We start from the raw sequence: 16,346 nt of genomic DNA on the forward strand, positions 1-16,346 counted from the left end.
GAGGGAACCATCTAAGGCACATGTGTCAAACACAAGGCCCGCGGGCCAAATCCAGCCCGCCAGGCCTTGCAATGTGGCTCGCACCGCGCTGTCATCACTGCACTCCGCTGTCAGTTTATGACATTGTCAGTTTATGACTGTTCAGTAAACCATTCGGCCCGCGATTTAGGCTGGATTTTAGATTTTGGCCCCTTCTCTGATTGAGTTCGACATCCCTAATCTAAGGTGCTGAGAACCGCCTTCGGGCTCGTGTTCTGGCATGGGCACCGGAAGCCCTGAGGCCCAGACCCTTTGGGCGCCTGGGGCTGGAGAGAGGTCGGACCCGACTCGGGCTCAGTCCCAGGTAGAACCTGACATCGTGTTTCTGTTTCATGAACGTGCCCCGGTGACCTTCTGAGCAGGCTTATAGCTGGGGACTCAGGGAAGCCGCTTTAGTCCACGTCTTGTCCTCTCACTGCAGTGTTTGGGGGTTTGGGTGCCCTTTGCTCCTTAAAATGGAAGCTGTTGAGTGTAGCGGCCTTGGGTCAGGTTCTCCTCAGGCCACATGGCCATGCCTGTCAGGTGCTCCCACGCCCACACCCCGTGCTTCCCACACCAGTGCTCCCACACCCACAGCCCGTGCTCCCCACGCCTGTGCTTTCACGCCCACACCCCGTGCTCCCCACGCCCACACCCTGTGCTCCCATGCCCACACCCCGTGCTTCCCACGCCAGTGCTCCCACACTCACAGCCCGTGCTCCCCACGCCTGTGCTCCCACGCCCGCACCCCGTGCTCCCACGCCCACACCCCGTGCTCCCCACGCCCACACCCTGTGCTCCCACGCCCACACCCCGTGCTCCCCACGCCCACACCCTGTGCTCCCACGCCCACACCCCGTGCTTCCCACGCCAGTGCTCCCACACCCACAACCCGTGCTCCCCACGCCTGTGCTTTCACGCCTGCACTCCGTGCTCCCACGCCTACACCCCGTGCTCCCCACGCCTGTGCTCCCACACCCATAGCCCGTGCTCCCATGCCCACACCCCGTGCTCCCCACGCCCACACCCTGTGCTCCCCACGCCTGTGCTCCCACAGCCCGTGCTCCCCACGCCTGTGCTTTCACGCCCACACCCCGTGCTCCCCACGCCCACACCCCGTGCTCCCCACGCCTGTGCTCCCACAGCCCGTGCTCCCCACGCCTGTGCTTTCACGCCCACACCCCGTGCTCCCATGCCCACACCCCGTGCTCCCACGCCCACACCCTGTGATCCGCCTCTCTCCATGCAGAACGGGATCACCCCTCTGCACGTGGCCTCCAAACGGGGAAACACGAACATGGTGAAGCTCCTGTTGGACCGAGGAGGTCAGATTGACGCCAAAACCAGGGTGAGTCTGCCTTCTGCTTCCTGCCACCGCGAGGTCCCCCGCTGTCCGGCGTTCGCGACAACGCGGGTTTTCCGGGACATGGCTTTCTGGGCTTTTGTTTAAGCCTCAGACGATATTTCAGGGTTCCTGTGGTAACATGGAATTACTCCTTCTCCTAAGTGCCCAGAAAGCAGAGCCCCAACCCCAAGGAGGCCCCCCGTCCCTGCTCAGGAGTTTCCTGGGAGCAGTGGTCACGGTTGACCCACCATCTCACGTCTGGGTGGTGAGCGGGAGCCGGGAGTGGGCTTTCAGTGCACCGTGCAGGTCGGATGGCTTTTCCTTCTAACGCCGCGGGTCCCGGCCACCGTCCGGCAGGCGGTGCTGAGCTGCCCGGTGGGCGCGCTGCGCACTCCATGCTGGGCAGACAGCCGCTTGCCGCGGCCCGGAGTCAGAGAGGGAGTGCCCTGTCTCTGTTCATGCCAGCCTGCTCAGTGAAATGAAATCTGAGTTTTCATGCATTTTCAGCAACAGTCAGGAGAGGGCCGGAGGGCTGCCCCCACACGGCCCTCCGCCCTCAAAGCAGGAGGTGCGCCAGTGGCTAAGCTGAGGCGGTTCTCTGGCCTCTTACCTGCGCTGAGCTGCCAGAACCCAGTCCGGGCAGCGTGCTCTCCTCAGGCTGAGGACGGGGCCTGAGGCTTCGAGAATGGGGCCTGAGGCCTGCGAGGACAGGGCCTGAGGCTGCGAGGACGGGGCCTGAGGCCTGCGAGGGCGGGGCCTGAGGCCTGCGAGGATGGGGCCTGAGGCCTGGCCTGGCTCTTGCAGGACGGGCTGACGCCGCTGCACTGCGCGGCCCGGAGCGGCCACGACCCGGCGGTGGAGCTGCTGCTGGAGCGGGGTGCACCCCTGCTGGCCAGGACCAAGGTGAGTGTGCGCGGCCCGGCCCCCTGCACCCCGTTCTCCCTGAGACAGAGCATCCTTACCCCTCAGTGTGTGCGGGGAGGAGGGGCACATCAGACTTCTTGTTACTTGAAATTCACTCACACGCAGGAAGATGAGGAAGCCCGCAGCTCTTTCTGTACGGTGGAAACGGGAACATTACCGCGTTGTCAGTGAGTGAGAAGAGTGTTCATGCCTGAGGTGATCTTATGTGCTAAGAGGCCACATTTTTACGAAACTCTGAGATGGCTAAGTTACACGAAACGTGATCTTTTAAAGCAGCAGAGAGCCTCACCAGGCGGCTTCCAGCTCCCCAGTCTCCGTCTCCGGGCAGAGAGGTGGCGGGAGGCTGCAGTGCGTGGGAGCGGGGCTCGTGGGGCGTAGCCCAGACGTAACCAGGCACACGCTCTCCGGCAGCACAGTGTCTCACCCCTCAGCCTGCCCGCACAGGGGAGCCCTGTCCTGTGAATGACACACGCGATGAGGTTGTCGCTGCTCGACGTACAGTAAATGGTTTATTACACTGAAGTCCCCACTTTGGGTGACTAGAAACGGTCCTGAGACAAACCCAACACAACCAACGGCTGTGTCATGGATGTGCAGCGACACCCAGATCCTTCCTGCAACGGAAACTCAGGCCAAGGATGTGTCTGCCCTTCTCCCCCATTTCACCGCCCACAGCCCCTGGTCAGGCTTGGGATCAACCCACGCCATTACGAGGATAAGCAATAAAAACAAGGCCACTGACACAAGCACATATTTTTCAATGTGTACTGTATCTTAATTGAATTCAAATTCTTTGGAGCACAAACCACACATTTGAAATACGTGTGGAATGAACTCAGCCTTTAAGGGTGTGCCCCAGGCCACGAAAGGTGGTCTCAAGTCAGAGACAGGAGCCGAGCGAGAAGCAGGCGACTTGGTTATGTTCACCCTCACACCTGCACCGTGGGGTCGCGGGGTCGTGGGGACCTGTCTTGGACATGCGGCTCTAGGTAATGCAGAGATCGCTTGGGAAAGTTTCGTGAGGAAGAGATTGAAATTTAAATGGAAATTACAAAATTTCAGACCAGCCCTGTTACAACCAGTAAAAAGCCTCTGGCAAGTGGAGGATAAGCAGCTGACAATATTCCACAAACTATCGAACAATCCTATTGACAGAGTCGGTACATAATTGCATATCACTAATCACTAATGAAGACAAGATTACCTAGGTGGCCTCCTTGTAAAATCAAGTATCATTCTTACGTAAGGGTCCAGCACAAAGTGTCTGTGACTGCGTAGTTGTATTTATTTACTCGTTTGTTCATTCACTCATTCATTCATCATGCATGCATTCATTCACTCATTCGTTCATTCATTCATTCATCATGCATCACCTAATTACCCTAGTGAGTAGCTACAGTGTGCCAGGCAGTGTCTAGTCAATATGAAACTATCAAGATAAGTAATATGCAGTCTATATCTTTAAGAAGCTCAGAATTAAGTAAAAAGATAGAAAAGGAGATGATTACAAAAGGCAGAGCTCTGTGCAGGGGAAGGAACAGGAAGGAAGTGAACAAGCCTGGTGACACCTGGCAGGCAGTAGAGGCGCCTGCTCCCAGTCCTTTTTCTTTCTGAGTCACCCCTGCGCCTCCGAAAGGGTCGCCCCTGTGTGGACCAGGCCCTGCTCTGCCCCCATGATGGGAACAGGCTCGAGGGGCGCTCAGTGTGTATTTCTAAAGTGAACAAAGGGTTGAATGGTGCACATTTTCTTTCCCGCTTTGTCATTATGTGGGTTAAACAGCATTAAGACCGACACAATGTCAGTGGATGGGCAGCCCCAGGCCAGGCGGTGCAAGGCCCGAGTGTCTTTATCCACACATTTATGCATAAATTCCTCCTCAGCTACTTGCCCTTCTGTCCTTAGTTCTTTTATGAATTTATAATTGCAAAACCAATAATTATGAGTAAAGAGATTTCACAAAGAAGAAAATATTGGTAAAATATCCAACATGTACTGCTGTACCCCACAAACCCCTAAAATTGAATGTGGGTGCATTTGTTCTCAGCTGTCACCCCCCATGTTGCAACTTCCTTCCCAGGGAGAGTAGGGCTGGGCCCGTGCTGGTCTCGGCTTCTGTGCACGTCATCGCTGCCAAACTGTGTATGTGGTCACCGCTATTTCCTAACAACCACATGTACACTGATTACTAAGAAGTGGCAACAGTCCACTCTCTTTAATGAGAAAATGTTTTCTAATTTAGTTTCTTAATCGTACATCTTTGTCCTATGAGTTTACTTATTTAATTTTGAAAACTAAGAGCCTCCCCAAACCTGAGCACTGGCTGCGGTCACCACGTCTGTGCTCCGACGTCAGCCTGAGCAGTGAGGCGGACGTTGCTTTAGGCCGTATCCGTGATGACACATGTAGGTTTTCCTCGGATCTAGAAGTTAGGAGGTCGTTGACCCCTGGCCCACATCTCATCCCCTTTCCTAGCTCTTCCCTGACCGCGTTTGCCACAGCAGCTCACGTCCCAGGAGAGAAAGGAGGGCCTGGGGTCCTAGCGAGGCCGCCCCGCTCCTCTCGGCCACGGATCACCCCTCTGTAGTTACGTGTCTCCTGGGAGTTCTGACCCCGCTTTTCCCGGAGAGGGGGGTGGACTCTGCTGTGTCCTGGAGGAGTGTGACTAGGGTGTGTTTGCTTTGCTTTGCCGCACAGAACGGGCTGTCCCCGCTGCACATGGCGGCGCAGGGCGACCATGTGGACTGCGTCAAGCACCTGCTGCAGCACAAGGCGCCCGTGGACGACGTCACCCTGGACTACCTGACGGCCCTGCACGTGGCGGCGCACTGCGGCCACTACCGCGTCACCAAGCTGCTCCTGGACAAGCGGGCCAACCCCAACGCCCGAGCCCTGGTAACCGCGCCGTGCCCGGCGGGGGGGCGGTGCGGACCGTCCGCGCGGCACCTGGCTCCATCCCGCCCTCGCGGTCGCCGGGACGTGGCCGTGGGCATGGCGGGCTGATGAGGGCAGGAGGGCAGCGTGCCCACGGCTAGCGAGTTGCAATGGAAAGGGCGGCTGTGGAGCGGTAACAGTTGGAGCTGGAAAACAGCAGCCGACAGAGGGACTGTGAAGTGGCTCAGACAGTGCTCTGGGGTCAGAGTGAACGTGTGAGCAAGTTGAACCTTAGTCGTTCCTTTCTGGATGAGCTGTGGTGGGCGCTGGCCGGACAGGCAGATGGTGTGATTGCAGCGTGTGTGGAGCTCCCTGGACAGTCCGCCGGACAGTCCCGCCTAGGCCACCAGCCAGGGCAGCCGGCTCGGGGCCTGACGCACAAACCTCCCAGAAGCCACCCTGCCCCTGGCATCTTCCGGGGCCTAATGCCGAGTGACTTCCCATGCCACCTTCCTCCTAACAGCCGCTGGCCGAAGGCATGCACTAACCGTGTCTCGTCCCAACTCACATGCTAGGAGACCTTTCTCCATATGTTTACATGGCTCATGTCCGTCCGATCAGTCTGCACTCAGTACTGGAGATGACAGGATGCCCTTAGGACGATCAAACAGGAAATGGTACTTCTGTCCGGGACTCTTCGGTCAGAATCAGAGTGTGCCTGGGAGCGATGGCCCCTCCGAGTCCTGTGCGGCCCGTGCGGAGGTGTTTTCTCCCCAGGAGGAAAAGGCTCATTTCTCCGGAGCGTGGGCAGTGAGCTCATGTAACATTGTGATTTAATTGAAGTCTTGTGAGTGCTGTCTGCGCACGTCCAGCTCGCCCACTGCCCCTGTGGGGGATGCCTCCGCCCTCTGCGGAGCAGGCGTGGGGTTAGCACGACCTCCCCTCCCAAGAGCGACGGACGGGGCCGGAGAAACACTGTCACCTGCAGGACACACCCCCGGCCCACAGCACAGACCCACAGCCACGTGGAAACGTAATGTTCAGTGCAGCGCACACGAGGAAGTTTGGGCTGGGGAACACATTTTTATTTTTGTATTTTTCTTAATATATATTTTTATGAATTTCAGAGAGGAAGGGGGATAAAACCATGCCCTCCTGGTTCATAGGTCGACACTCAGCCACTGAGCCACGCCAGCCGGGCATATTGTTATATAAAGCCCCCAATTCCTACACACGAACTCAGTGTGAAAAGTTCGAAGTGCCTTAGACATCTCCACATTCCTTTGCCTCTGAAGATCTCTCCTTCCCATTATTCTAGAAATTCTCCATACGTTTCTTAAAAATATTCATGAATTTAAGGATAATTTCTTCATAAAGTAGATTTCATGAACCTGTCTTATAACTTCTGCTAATATAACTTCTTATAAACCTTTTACTATAACATCCAGAGATAAAAAATGATCTGCATAAACCAAGCTTTCTGCTCACTGGCGCCTCTTCCTGGGGAAAGTGGCGCAGAGCTGAAGCACTGATGGCAGAGGCAGTCCTGGCCTTGCTGTTTTTAAAAGTAAAGCAGACGAAGGGTGTGCACACTGAGATGTGGCCTTTCGTCAGAAAAGACGTGCCTGTCTCCGAAGCACGCGGCACGGCTCCTGGCCCCGGTCCTCATCTGATGAGTCGCCGTGTTATTGTGGGCACTTGTTTCTGCATCCACACAAGCAGGCCTCCACACAGATGCCCCGGGCACGCCCAGCGCTCAATGGGCAGAGCCCTCGGGACGGTGACGCGCAGTAGGACGCCGTGTGCTGCATGCCGTGTGCGCGTGGTTGGCATGTCCCACTAACCCGTTGTCTTTTGCACAGAACGGCTTTACCCCGCTGCACATTGCCTGCAAGAAAAACCGCATCAAAGTCATGGAGCTGCTGGTGAAATACGGGGCTTCCATCCAGGCGGTCACTGAGGTAGACATGCCCGGCTTGTCACGCCCTCACTCCCGCCTGCGCCCTGCCCCTCACAGGCCGCCACGGAGCGCGGTGCAGCGGGGTAAAGCTGCTGTCGTGTCGCTGTGTTCTGTCCGCAGTCGGGCCTCACGCCTATACACGTGGCCGCCTTCATGGGCCACCTCAACATTGTGCTGCTGCTGCTGCAGAACGGCGCCTGCCCCGACGCCACTAACATTGTGAGTATGCGGCAGGGCCGTCCGCTCCGCTCTGGCTGCGGAAGAGCCGGTGCGCGGGCGGCCATTGGAGGACTGAGCGAGTGTGCGGGCGGCGCCGGTCCCAGAGCATCCGGGCGGAGGCAGTGCCCTGTGCTGTTGGAGCTCAGCTGACCGGGTGGCGGGCGGTGAGCTCCCGGGCTCGCTGGCTCCCTGGCCATCTCGGTGCGAGTTCCCGGTCAGGACCCCGCCAGGCCCGGGCACTGACCAGAGGGGCTGGCGTGAGGCTGCTCTTGCCATAGCCACCCCTGCCGCCCGCTTGGACTTCGGTCTGGGTTTGGTGGTGTTGGCAGAGGTGCCCTCTCTGACCCGAGTAGTGACATCCAGCTTCTCCACACTGGAGAGCACTCTCTGCTGGGAGCACACCCCGGGACTCCCGGTCCACCAGCCTCTGAGCGCTCCCCTTGGCGGGCACAGGGCGCGGAGGCAGGGCGCTCTCTAGGGGCGCTGAGGGGGAGGGGTGGGGGGAGAGGTGGGGGAGAGTGGTGGGGGGGAGCGCTGGGGGGGAGCGCTGGGGGGGAGCGGCAGTGGGAGCAGCTCAGCGGGGAGCAGCTGTGGTTTCTGGCGCCCTCAGGCCGGCCGGGGGCGCTGAGGGCGCTGGTGTCTGTCCCTGTGACTGTGACGCGATGTTCGTTCCCCTCCCCGTGTTTCCCCTCACGGCCCGCGGGTTCGTGGGTGAGTGTCTGTGCTGAAGTGCGCCCCGTGCTCCAGCGCAGGGCGCGGGGAGAATGCGGCGTTGTTACTGGTCGCGTGGCGATGGCAGCAGTGCTGGCGCACCTGTGGCTGTGACTGACCCCGGAGGCAGCCCATCTCGGGGAGGCTTGCAAACCCGCAGAGAAACCCTCTGAGGTGCCGTGTGACGGCGCGCCTCTTCGCCGGCCGGGCTGCTGGCCGGCGGTCACGGGCTCTCCTCCGCAGAAACACGCCCGGGAGACACAGCTCTCCACACAACACACGCAACACGCTGTGGCCGTGGCCGAGGCCGAGGCCTCACAAACTCCCGGTGCGGCGGCTGCTGCATCACTCTGACTCCCACGTGTGGTCAGTATGGAGGCCGTCAGCGTCCTTCTTCTCCCGTGTCCCTCCCCCTCTCCCTGCAGCTCCGCCAAAGACGTGCTGGAGGCGGCTGCTGGGGGCCCCGCCCGGTCCCCAGGGCTCTGCCTGTTCACTCGGGCACCACGTGCTCTTCGGGGAGAAGGTTCTGAGTGGGTAGGGTTGCAGTAAAATACAGGACTGCCTGTTTGACTTGAATTTCAGATCAACAACAGATAATTGCTTTTTTTTTAAAATGTGTTTTTATTGATTTTTTTAGAGAGCGAGGGAGAGGAAGGGAGAGAGAGAAACACTGATCAGCTGCCTCCTATACACACCCCAGCTAGGGAGCGAGCTTGCAACCCAGGCGTGTGCCCTGACTGGGAACTAACCAGTGACCTTTTGGTGCATGGGACAATGCTGAGCTGCACCAGCCAGGGCCAGTCATTGTTTTAATATAAGTATGTCCCGCACGTGTCTGAGGCACACCGTGTGAAGTATGTCCTCACGTGTCTGAGGCACACTGTGTGAAGCATGTCCCTCACATGTCTGAGGCACACATGTGAAGTATGTCCTCACGTGTCTGAGGTACACCGTGTGAAGCATGTCCCTCACATGTCTGAGGCACACTGTGTGAAGTAATTATCTGTCCCTCATCGGGAGGGAAACCTGGCCGGGCCTCCTGGTCCTTTCCTGGCCACCCAGCAGCCTGCGTGAGGAGGACGGCTCTCCCATAGCGGCCTGTGGCCTCGTCACGTTGGGGACGAGGGTTAGCTACGGCCCCGGTCCTGGGTGGTGAGGTCACTGCGTGACACTGTCCGCTTGCTGTGCAAGCTGGTCCCCACCTGCCCGAGCGGCCCTGTTGGACGCCAGGCTGTCTGTCCGCTCTGACGCTTCCGAGCGAGGCAGCAGCGATGGCTGCCACTGTGAGAAACGTCGGCTTAACGCCCAGCGAGGGGCAAGATGCTGAGCCCTGCTCGCCGTGAGCTCGCCCCTCGCTGCCGTCTGCACGTAGCCGGCTTTCCCTCACTCATCCCTCAGCACGCCTCCCCCCACAGCATCACAAACACACTCGTCCACCCGGTGTGGCCATCGGCTTCACGGCCCCGGCCACAGAGGACGGGCCATGTGAGCAGAGCAGTGGGCCCCTGGCTGAGCTCACGCTGCATATTCGGGTGAAGAATCCCCCCAGTCCTTTCAGTGCATCAACCCGAAATAAAGACAGGCGTGTTGAACACCCCGAGATGCCCGAGAGTCCGCGGATGGAAGCTACGGTTAAACTCCACCCCCCCTCACTTCTCATTCACACCTGGGCCCACACAAGGGCAGGGCCCTGGGAAAGGCAAGGGGATGTGCAGTGAAGGCGGCTTCCCCAAGGCCATGAAGGAAGAATCAAACAGCCACGTTGGCAGGGGCGTGATTGCAGATGTCCACCTAGACAGCTTGTCTTGGATCTGACATTTAATACTTTAGAGTTTCTATAGGAGTTTCAAATGTGTAAACACATATAGGCCCTTTCTTTTCGTATAAGATGAGGATATTGGAAAGAGTAAGACTAGCATTTTCCGTCTTGTCCGTAAGCTGACGAGCGAAGTGAACATACACTCGTTGTTGAGCTGGTGCTCGGGAGACCTCTCTGGCTTAACTTCTGTCAAAGAAATCCAACTTTGTCCCTACATCTACCAATTTTGTCTTTAGTGAAAGGGCGTGCTTTTATCTGACCTAGAAATAGGATGAAGATGGGAGGTGTATGTATGTGTTTAACAGTTAGGAGAACTCAGCTTCATCTGTTGAGAGACAGGCTTGAGTGACAGAAAACAGTGAGAAATGATGGCTGAGGAAAGGTCTCGCCGCACACCCAAAGCCCGGAGTCAGTGCTGCTGTCTAGCACATCGTCTGTAAACCAGGATGCTCCCGGCACTTCCTCTCCACAGCCCAGCATGAGGGCATTGGAGGGCCAGTGAGCTATTCACAAAACAAAACATTAGACATCCAGTTTAATGCTTTCAAAGACAACTCATTTGAAATGAATTCCCACAACTTTATAAGGAACAGAATCGCCAATTACTGGGAATAGAACCTAAAGTTTGCCTTAAATCCTCTAGGTTGTAGGGTTTCCTGTGCAAGGAATGAGAAGAAAGCACTCCTCAGATTTGTCCGACTGCCCTCACCATGACCCACCTTCAGGTCGGCTTAGTTACTTGGAGTGGCTCCCTTCCCATGGTTACATCAGCCTTATTTCTAGGCCTGGCCACTCGGTGCCAACTTCCCGCTCAGTGCCGTGCTCTTTTGACTGTAAACTTGTTTAAACCTTTTGGCTGAAAGTTGGCCGTGTTCAGAGCTGCAGGAGGTTTTAAAATATGCTCTTTAAAAAGAGGCAAGATCTTGTTTTAGTCAGTAATGAACAGGTTTCCCAGTGAAAAAACTCTCCAACCTCTAAGCTGCCATGGGCTCAGGATGTGCGAGGCTCGTGCCCAGCCCTGCCCACCCACAGATGGCTCTGCCACCCCAGCAGCTTTCTCCAGTGACTGCTGTCATTAAATGGCTCATTACTGAGGGGCAGGGGACCTCCTGGTAGGTCGGATTTGGTACACACAGTCACTGTCTAGTCTCCCAGCCCCGTCAGGTGGAGATTAGTAGTTTATTTCGGATATTAACTTTGAACTCTGGGAAGGAGGATTCTCGCGTAGTGCAGATGGAGTGATGGTCGGGGTGCTACCTCGCCCTGCAGCATCGGGGCTTTCTCTCATTGAGACGCGGCCACGTGGGTGTCACAGTGGAGTGTGATCCTGACGGGTTTGAGGTTGAAGAAAAGCAATGTCCCATCACAGATTTAAGTCCTGCCAGGTTGCTTACAACACTCAGCCCCTGGGTGTCCTGGGCTCATTATGACTGAACGAGCAAAGGAGTTGCTTTGTCCACATGGAGAGAGGGAAGACAAAAGCCGTGCTCCCAGACTGAGTAACGGGGAATGGTTGTGCCCTTCCATAGATGCCCTAAACCTTGGTCATCACTGAGTGTCACAGAAAGGCACGTTCATTCTCTGCCGTCTGAGTGTGGGCTTGCTGACCCTGACGTCTTGTCTTGACAGCGTGGGGAGACCGCGCTGCACATGGCGGCCCGGGCAGGCCAAGTGGAGGTGGTGCGATGCCTGCTGCGCAATGGTGCCCTCGTCGACGCCAGAGCCCGGGTAGGTGCTGGGCCCGGCCCCTCCCTCTGAGGTACAGGGGGCACGCCCCCAGGACCCGCGCATCGGGCCAGAAGGAAGCACGCAGCGATGCGGGCAGTGGGATGCCCCGTTTCAAGCGTTAGCACTTGGGAAAACGTGCAGTCCGGTGTCTAAGAAACGCAGCCCCGTTAGCATGTGCATAACGTTCCCTGTGAGAGCCTGGCACACGCACCTGCTTGTTTCCACGCGTTCAGGACCTGCTGCTGTGGAGGTGAGCACACATCTCACCCATTTCTTCACACCAAAGTGAAGGTCCACAGACGGGCCTCCCTGTGACTTAGAAACAGGTTACACTCCAGGGGACTGTGCTCCCCGTGATGAGGTCACCCCTCCTTACTCTGGCTTTCCTCCTCCGTCTTCCCTCCTCCGGCAGCAATAGAAGAACCTGGGCGCAGACACCGTTTGGTTGAATTTTCCTGTTTCTCATTGTTCCTAATCCCCATCCCTCGCCAGGCTGATGTCCCTTCCTTAAACTTCCTTCCGATTGCTGCTGCCTCACCTTCTTCCTTACACTGGCCTCATCGGCAGTGTTTGTCCCTCTCTCTTCTGTGCTGTCCTGCTCACTCTCACACCAGTGTCTCTGAGGTTCCCAGGGAACATTTATTCACGTTCTCTCCTTTAAAGAAAACACACACACACACACACACACACACACACACACACACACACCCCTACTGGCCAGATTATTATGACCACCCCACCAGTACTTTGTTGGGCCACCTTTGCCTCCAATACTACAGTGATCCTTCTTGGCATTGACTTGGCAGTCAGGGGTGAGGCAGGTCAGGGGAGGAGGGCTGAGGCTAATCAGAGTGGTGAGGGCCCATGGGGGCATGGCCAGCCAGCGGGAGGGGCTGCAGGCCTATCATGGTGGGACAGGCTGACCGGGGGCGGAGCTGGCTGGAGGGGAGGAAGTGTTTGGCCAGTGCCCACTCTTGATCAGGGTGGAAGAGTCTAATCGGGGGCAGGCTAGCAGGGGAAAGGGGCCACAAGGGTGGCCGGCTGGCCCCACCTCCTGATTGGCTGGTTTGTTGGACAGAGTGTGTGTCATAGTGACCGTTCCCTATGGTCATTATGGCCGTTACGGTCACTGGCTTTATATATATATATATAACAAGGTTTTCCATTATCTCTCAAAATAAAAACTCATTATATTTTTCTATATTAAAATTTTAAAGTGTTCTACTTTTGATAGATATTTGCTCTTTTTCTGTATCTATGTCAATTTTTTTTAGTACTTAACCTGTTGTTATTGCCTTTTTGGTAACATCTGAAATCCTTCCTCAAAACCACTAGCCATGGGTTCTTTCCTGGGAAATACTGTAGCATTTATGTCTGTCTGTCCTGGTTAGTAGCTCAGGGATCGTGGGTAATTTTGGAGACTCATTTAATTCCCCTTAGCCTTGTCCTCTGGAAAATGGTGGGATAGTACCGTTTCCCCGAAAATAAGACAGTGTCTTATATTAATTTTTGCTCCCAAAGATGCGCTAGGTCTTATTTTCAGGGTCTTATTTCCATGAAGAAGAATATGGTACACATTTATTGTTAAATGAAAATAAAGGAAATTTATTACCTGTATACGGTACGGTAGTACAGTAGTTGTCAACACAACCCAGACAAACTGTGAATCCTACAGTATCAAGAATTTACTCATTTATTCAATGACAATCATGTCATCATCTTCTGGAACATCATCATAACAATCCAATTCCTGAATTTCCTGGTGAATTTCTTGTGACTCCATTTCTTTCAGAATCAGTGGACCAAATCTCTCATGTTTAGCCTAGGTGGACCTTATTTTCGGGGGGATGCCTTATGTTTCACTCAGAAGGAAACCTGTAAGTAGGTCTTATTTTCAGAGGATGTCTTATTTTCGGGGAAACACGGTAGATGCTGTGCTTCCTCTCAGAAAGCTTTAAGGATAGGACAGGGAGAAGTTCACGGAGGGCACAGTTCCATGAAATGCCCGTTGTGCCCACCTCTCCCCACCCTGAGGTCCACACAGTGCTGTCTCCTGTCTGCCCATAGCTCCTCACACGGCTGCAAGGGGCTGCATCCTGTGAGCTCTGATTCGTCTCTCCGTGTGTCCTCCGCTCCTCCCTCCTCTTTACAGACATGCCCTTGGCTAGTGTACCAGACCTCGTACCTTCACTGAGGCTGCCCGCCCTTTCTTTTTATAAGAGAACAGTTTGGTCTGGTTCTCTTAACCCTGAACCTATTTCCCTGACCACACCTTAAGAGTCAGGGTTTCCCCAGCCTCCTCAGCGTGTCCTGCGTCCTTACACCCGCTCCGTCCCTGGCTTCCTGGGCGAGCTCTTGGCTCGCATCAGCCCATTTCCTTCCTGCTGAGCTCCCAAAGACCAGCTTACAATGCCTCCTCTATCCTCAGCCTCTCCTTGAAGCCAGGACCTGTGTGTCCTTGGCTTGCCATGCAGAGGGAGAGCCAGTTTCCCAGCATCCCTCGGCTTTCTCTCTTGACCTGGTTCCCAGGCAATCAGCACTTCGCCTAGTGAAATCTTCGGATGGGAATCTAGGTCTTAGGGCTTCTGGGTGAGATTTTTTTTCTTATTCAGAACCACGAGTTGGTTTCTATTTAAATATGAATGAGGCTGAAGCTTGGCCTATTGGTGTGCTCAGACACCCACGGCCAAGATGATTGAAGTACATACTTTAACTAATTAACCAATTATCTTACTCATTTTATTGAATTTATGGGAGGACATTGATTAACAACATTACACGTTTCTGGTGTACAGTTCTATGAGACAAACATCTGTATATTGTACTGTGTGCTCACCACACCAAGTCCAGTCTCCTTCTCTCACCATTTACCCTCTGCACCCTCTTCTATATCCCCTTCCCTCTAGCAATAAAATCTAAGGAACATTCTGTGACCAAACAGGTCACCTCTGTAGGAAAATAAGGAACAACTGTGGTCAGGGTAGTAGTAATTTCCTTCTGCCCAGGGGCTCCCAGAAAAAGGAAACCATGATGCAAATATCAGTGGAAGCATTAGGGCTGCCCAGGCACTGACCTCTGACCTGCCTTGAGTTATAGGCGGCAGGTGGCATTGGGCTGCCTGGGCACTGACCTTTGACCTGCCTTGGGTTGCAGGAGGAGCAGACGCCTCTGCACATCGCTTCGCGCCTGGGCAAGACGGAGATCGTGCAGCTGCTGCTCCAGCACATGGCGCACCCGGACGCGGCCACCACGAACGGGTACACGCCCCTGCACATCTCTGCCCGGGAAGGCCAGGTGGACGTGGCCTCTGTCCTCCTGGAGGCAGGGGCTGCCCACTCCTTAGCTACCAAGGTAAGGGATGCTGTGATGGCAGGAACCCACCGGGTCCCTCCTCTCTGCCACGGACACTGCCCAGGGCGTCATTGCCCAGAGGGTCGGTCTCTTGCTCTTTGCGTGTGTTGAGAGCCATTTCCTGGACGATGGGAGGGTCGTGTCATTTCTGCAGTAGGGAGAGATTCCACCTTCTGTTTCCAGCGCAGCCACCTGGGACGTGAACTAAGAAGGTTTCCGTAAGCCCGGGTACCTTCCCTCCCTACCATGATCAAATCTAGGCTGTGTTCCCAAGAGCAGAAGAACGAGACCCCCAAATGCACGGAGCTAGTGTAACTCGCCGGGAAGAGACGGTAGCATCAGGCTGGCAAACCTGTGTTGGCTGAGGTTTGGTGCCACCTGACGCCCAGGTCACTGCGCCTTGCGCTGGCCTCAGCTTCCGCCCACTCCTGTGCCTGTGCCGAGCCTGTGTCTCAGGCCCGCCCCCACCGGCGCGGCCCCTAGGGAGATGGTGCAGGAGCACAGTGCTGGCAGAGCAGTGTCTCCGGGTACCTGGGGGGGAGTCCCGGCTTGGAAGTGACTCAGGAGGAAAGAGGAGCGGCCGCTCCTTGGAGCCTGGTGCGGAGGCGTGGGGACGGGCAGGGGCCGCCCACGAGTGCGGAGGTGAGGCGGTTAAGAGACGGGCCCGCGTGTTCGTGTTGGCACCCATGGGCGCCGGCGCTGCCCGGGGCGGAGGGCGTGCAGGAGGCGCCTACGGAGCCCAGAGCAGCCCTCCCGCTGCGAAAGGAATGGCCGATTCTTCAAACCCGGAATTGAAAGTGCTTTCCAAAAAATTATTAAATCAGAGACTAAGCAACATACACTGACAGGAACCACCACCTGTGCATGATCACGTAACGATGCCAGGCTGGTGGCGCGGCCAGGGGAGGCGATGGGGGGCAGGCGGCACCGCGGGCCGGGGAGGCGGGGAGGCGCGCTGAGCCTGCACAGCGCCGGCGGGGCTCAGAGGAGGTGGTCCTGGGGTTCCGGCCTCCCAGGCGCCTCCAGCTCCCGCGTGAGGCAGGGCGGTCTGCACCCTTCTGTCCGCTCAGTTCCCAGTTCCCGCCGCGGCGCCCTTCCAGCCGCCCCCCCCCCCCCCCCGTGCATCCCCCCGTGCGTGCGCGATCCTCCCCGTGCGTGCCCCCCCGTGCGTGCCCCCCTGGCGTGCCCCCCAGTGCGTGCCTCCCGGGTGCCTGATCCCCCCGTGCGCCCCCCGTGCGTAACCCCCGGGGTGCGTGCCCCCCCCGTGCGTGACCCCCGGGTGCGTGCCCCCAGAGTGCGTGATCTCCCTGTGTGTGTCCCCGGATGCATGACCCCCCCATGCGTGTCCCCCCCCCCCGTGCGGACCCTCCCCCCAGGTGCGAGACCCCTGAGCGAGGAG

General features: G+C 56.7%; 1 protein-coding gene across 47 annotated transcripts in view; it reads left to right on the forward strand.

Moving 5' to 3' along the window:
- ANK2 (ankyrin 2) overlaps nucleotides 1-16,346 on the forward strand; it is a 277,590-nt gene that overhangs the window by 174,957 nt on the left and 86,287 nt on the right. For 38 of the 47 annotated variants that reach the window (XM_084883347.1, XM_084883373.1, XM_084883348.1 and 35 more), the window contains 7 exons: nucleotides 1,268-1,366; nucleotides 2,168-2,266; nucleotides 4,983-5,180; nucleotides 7,022-7,120; nucleotides 7,240-7,338; nucleotides 11,498-11,596; nucleotides 14,750-14,947. In XM_084883347.1, coding sequence (XP_084739473.1) covers nucleotides 1,268-1,366; nucleotides 2,168-2,266; nucleotides 4,983-5,180; nucleotides 7,022-7,120; nucleotides 7,240-7,338; nucleotides 11,498-11,596; nucleotides 14,750-14,947 — 891 coding nt within the window. The remainder of the gene's footprint in view (nucleotides 1-1,267; nucleotides 1,367-2,167; nucleotides 2,267-4,982; nucleotides 5,181-7,021; nucleotides 7,121-7,239; nucleotides 7,339-11,497; nucleotides 11,597-14,749; nucleotides 14,948-16,346) is intronic. The other 9 variants (XM_084883371.1, XM_084883385.1, XM_084883351.1 and 6 more) reach the window with 2 other exon arrangements.

Source organism: Pipistrellus hanaki, assembly GCF_964339955.1.
Source record: "Pipistrellus hanaki genome assembly, chromosome: 5".
Lineage (NCBI taxonomy): Eukaryota > Metazoa > Chordata > Mammalia > Chiroptera > Vespertilionidae > Pipistrellus > Pipistrellus hanaki.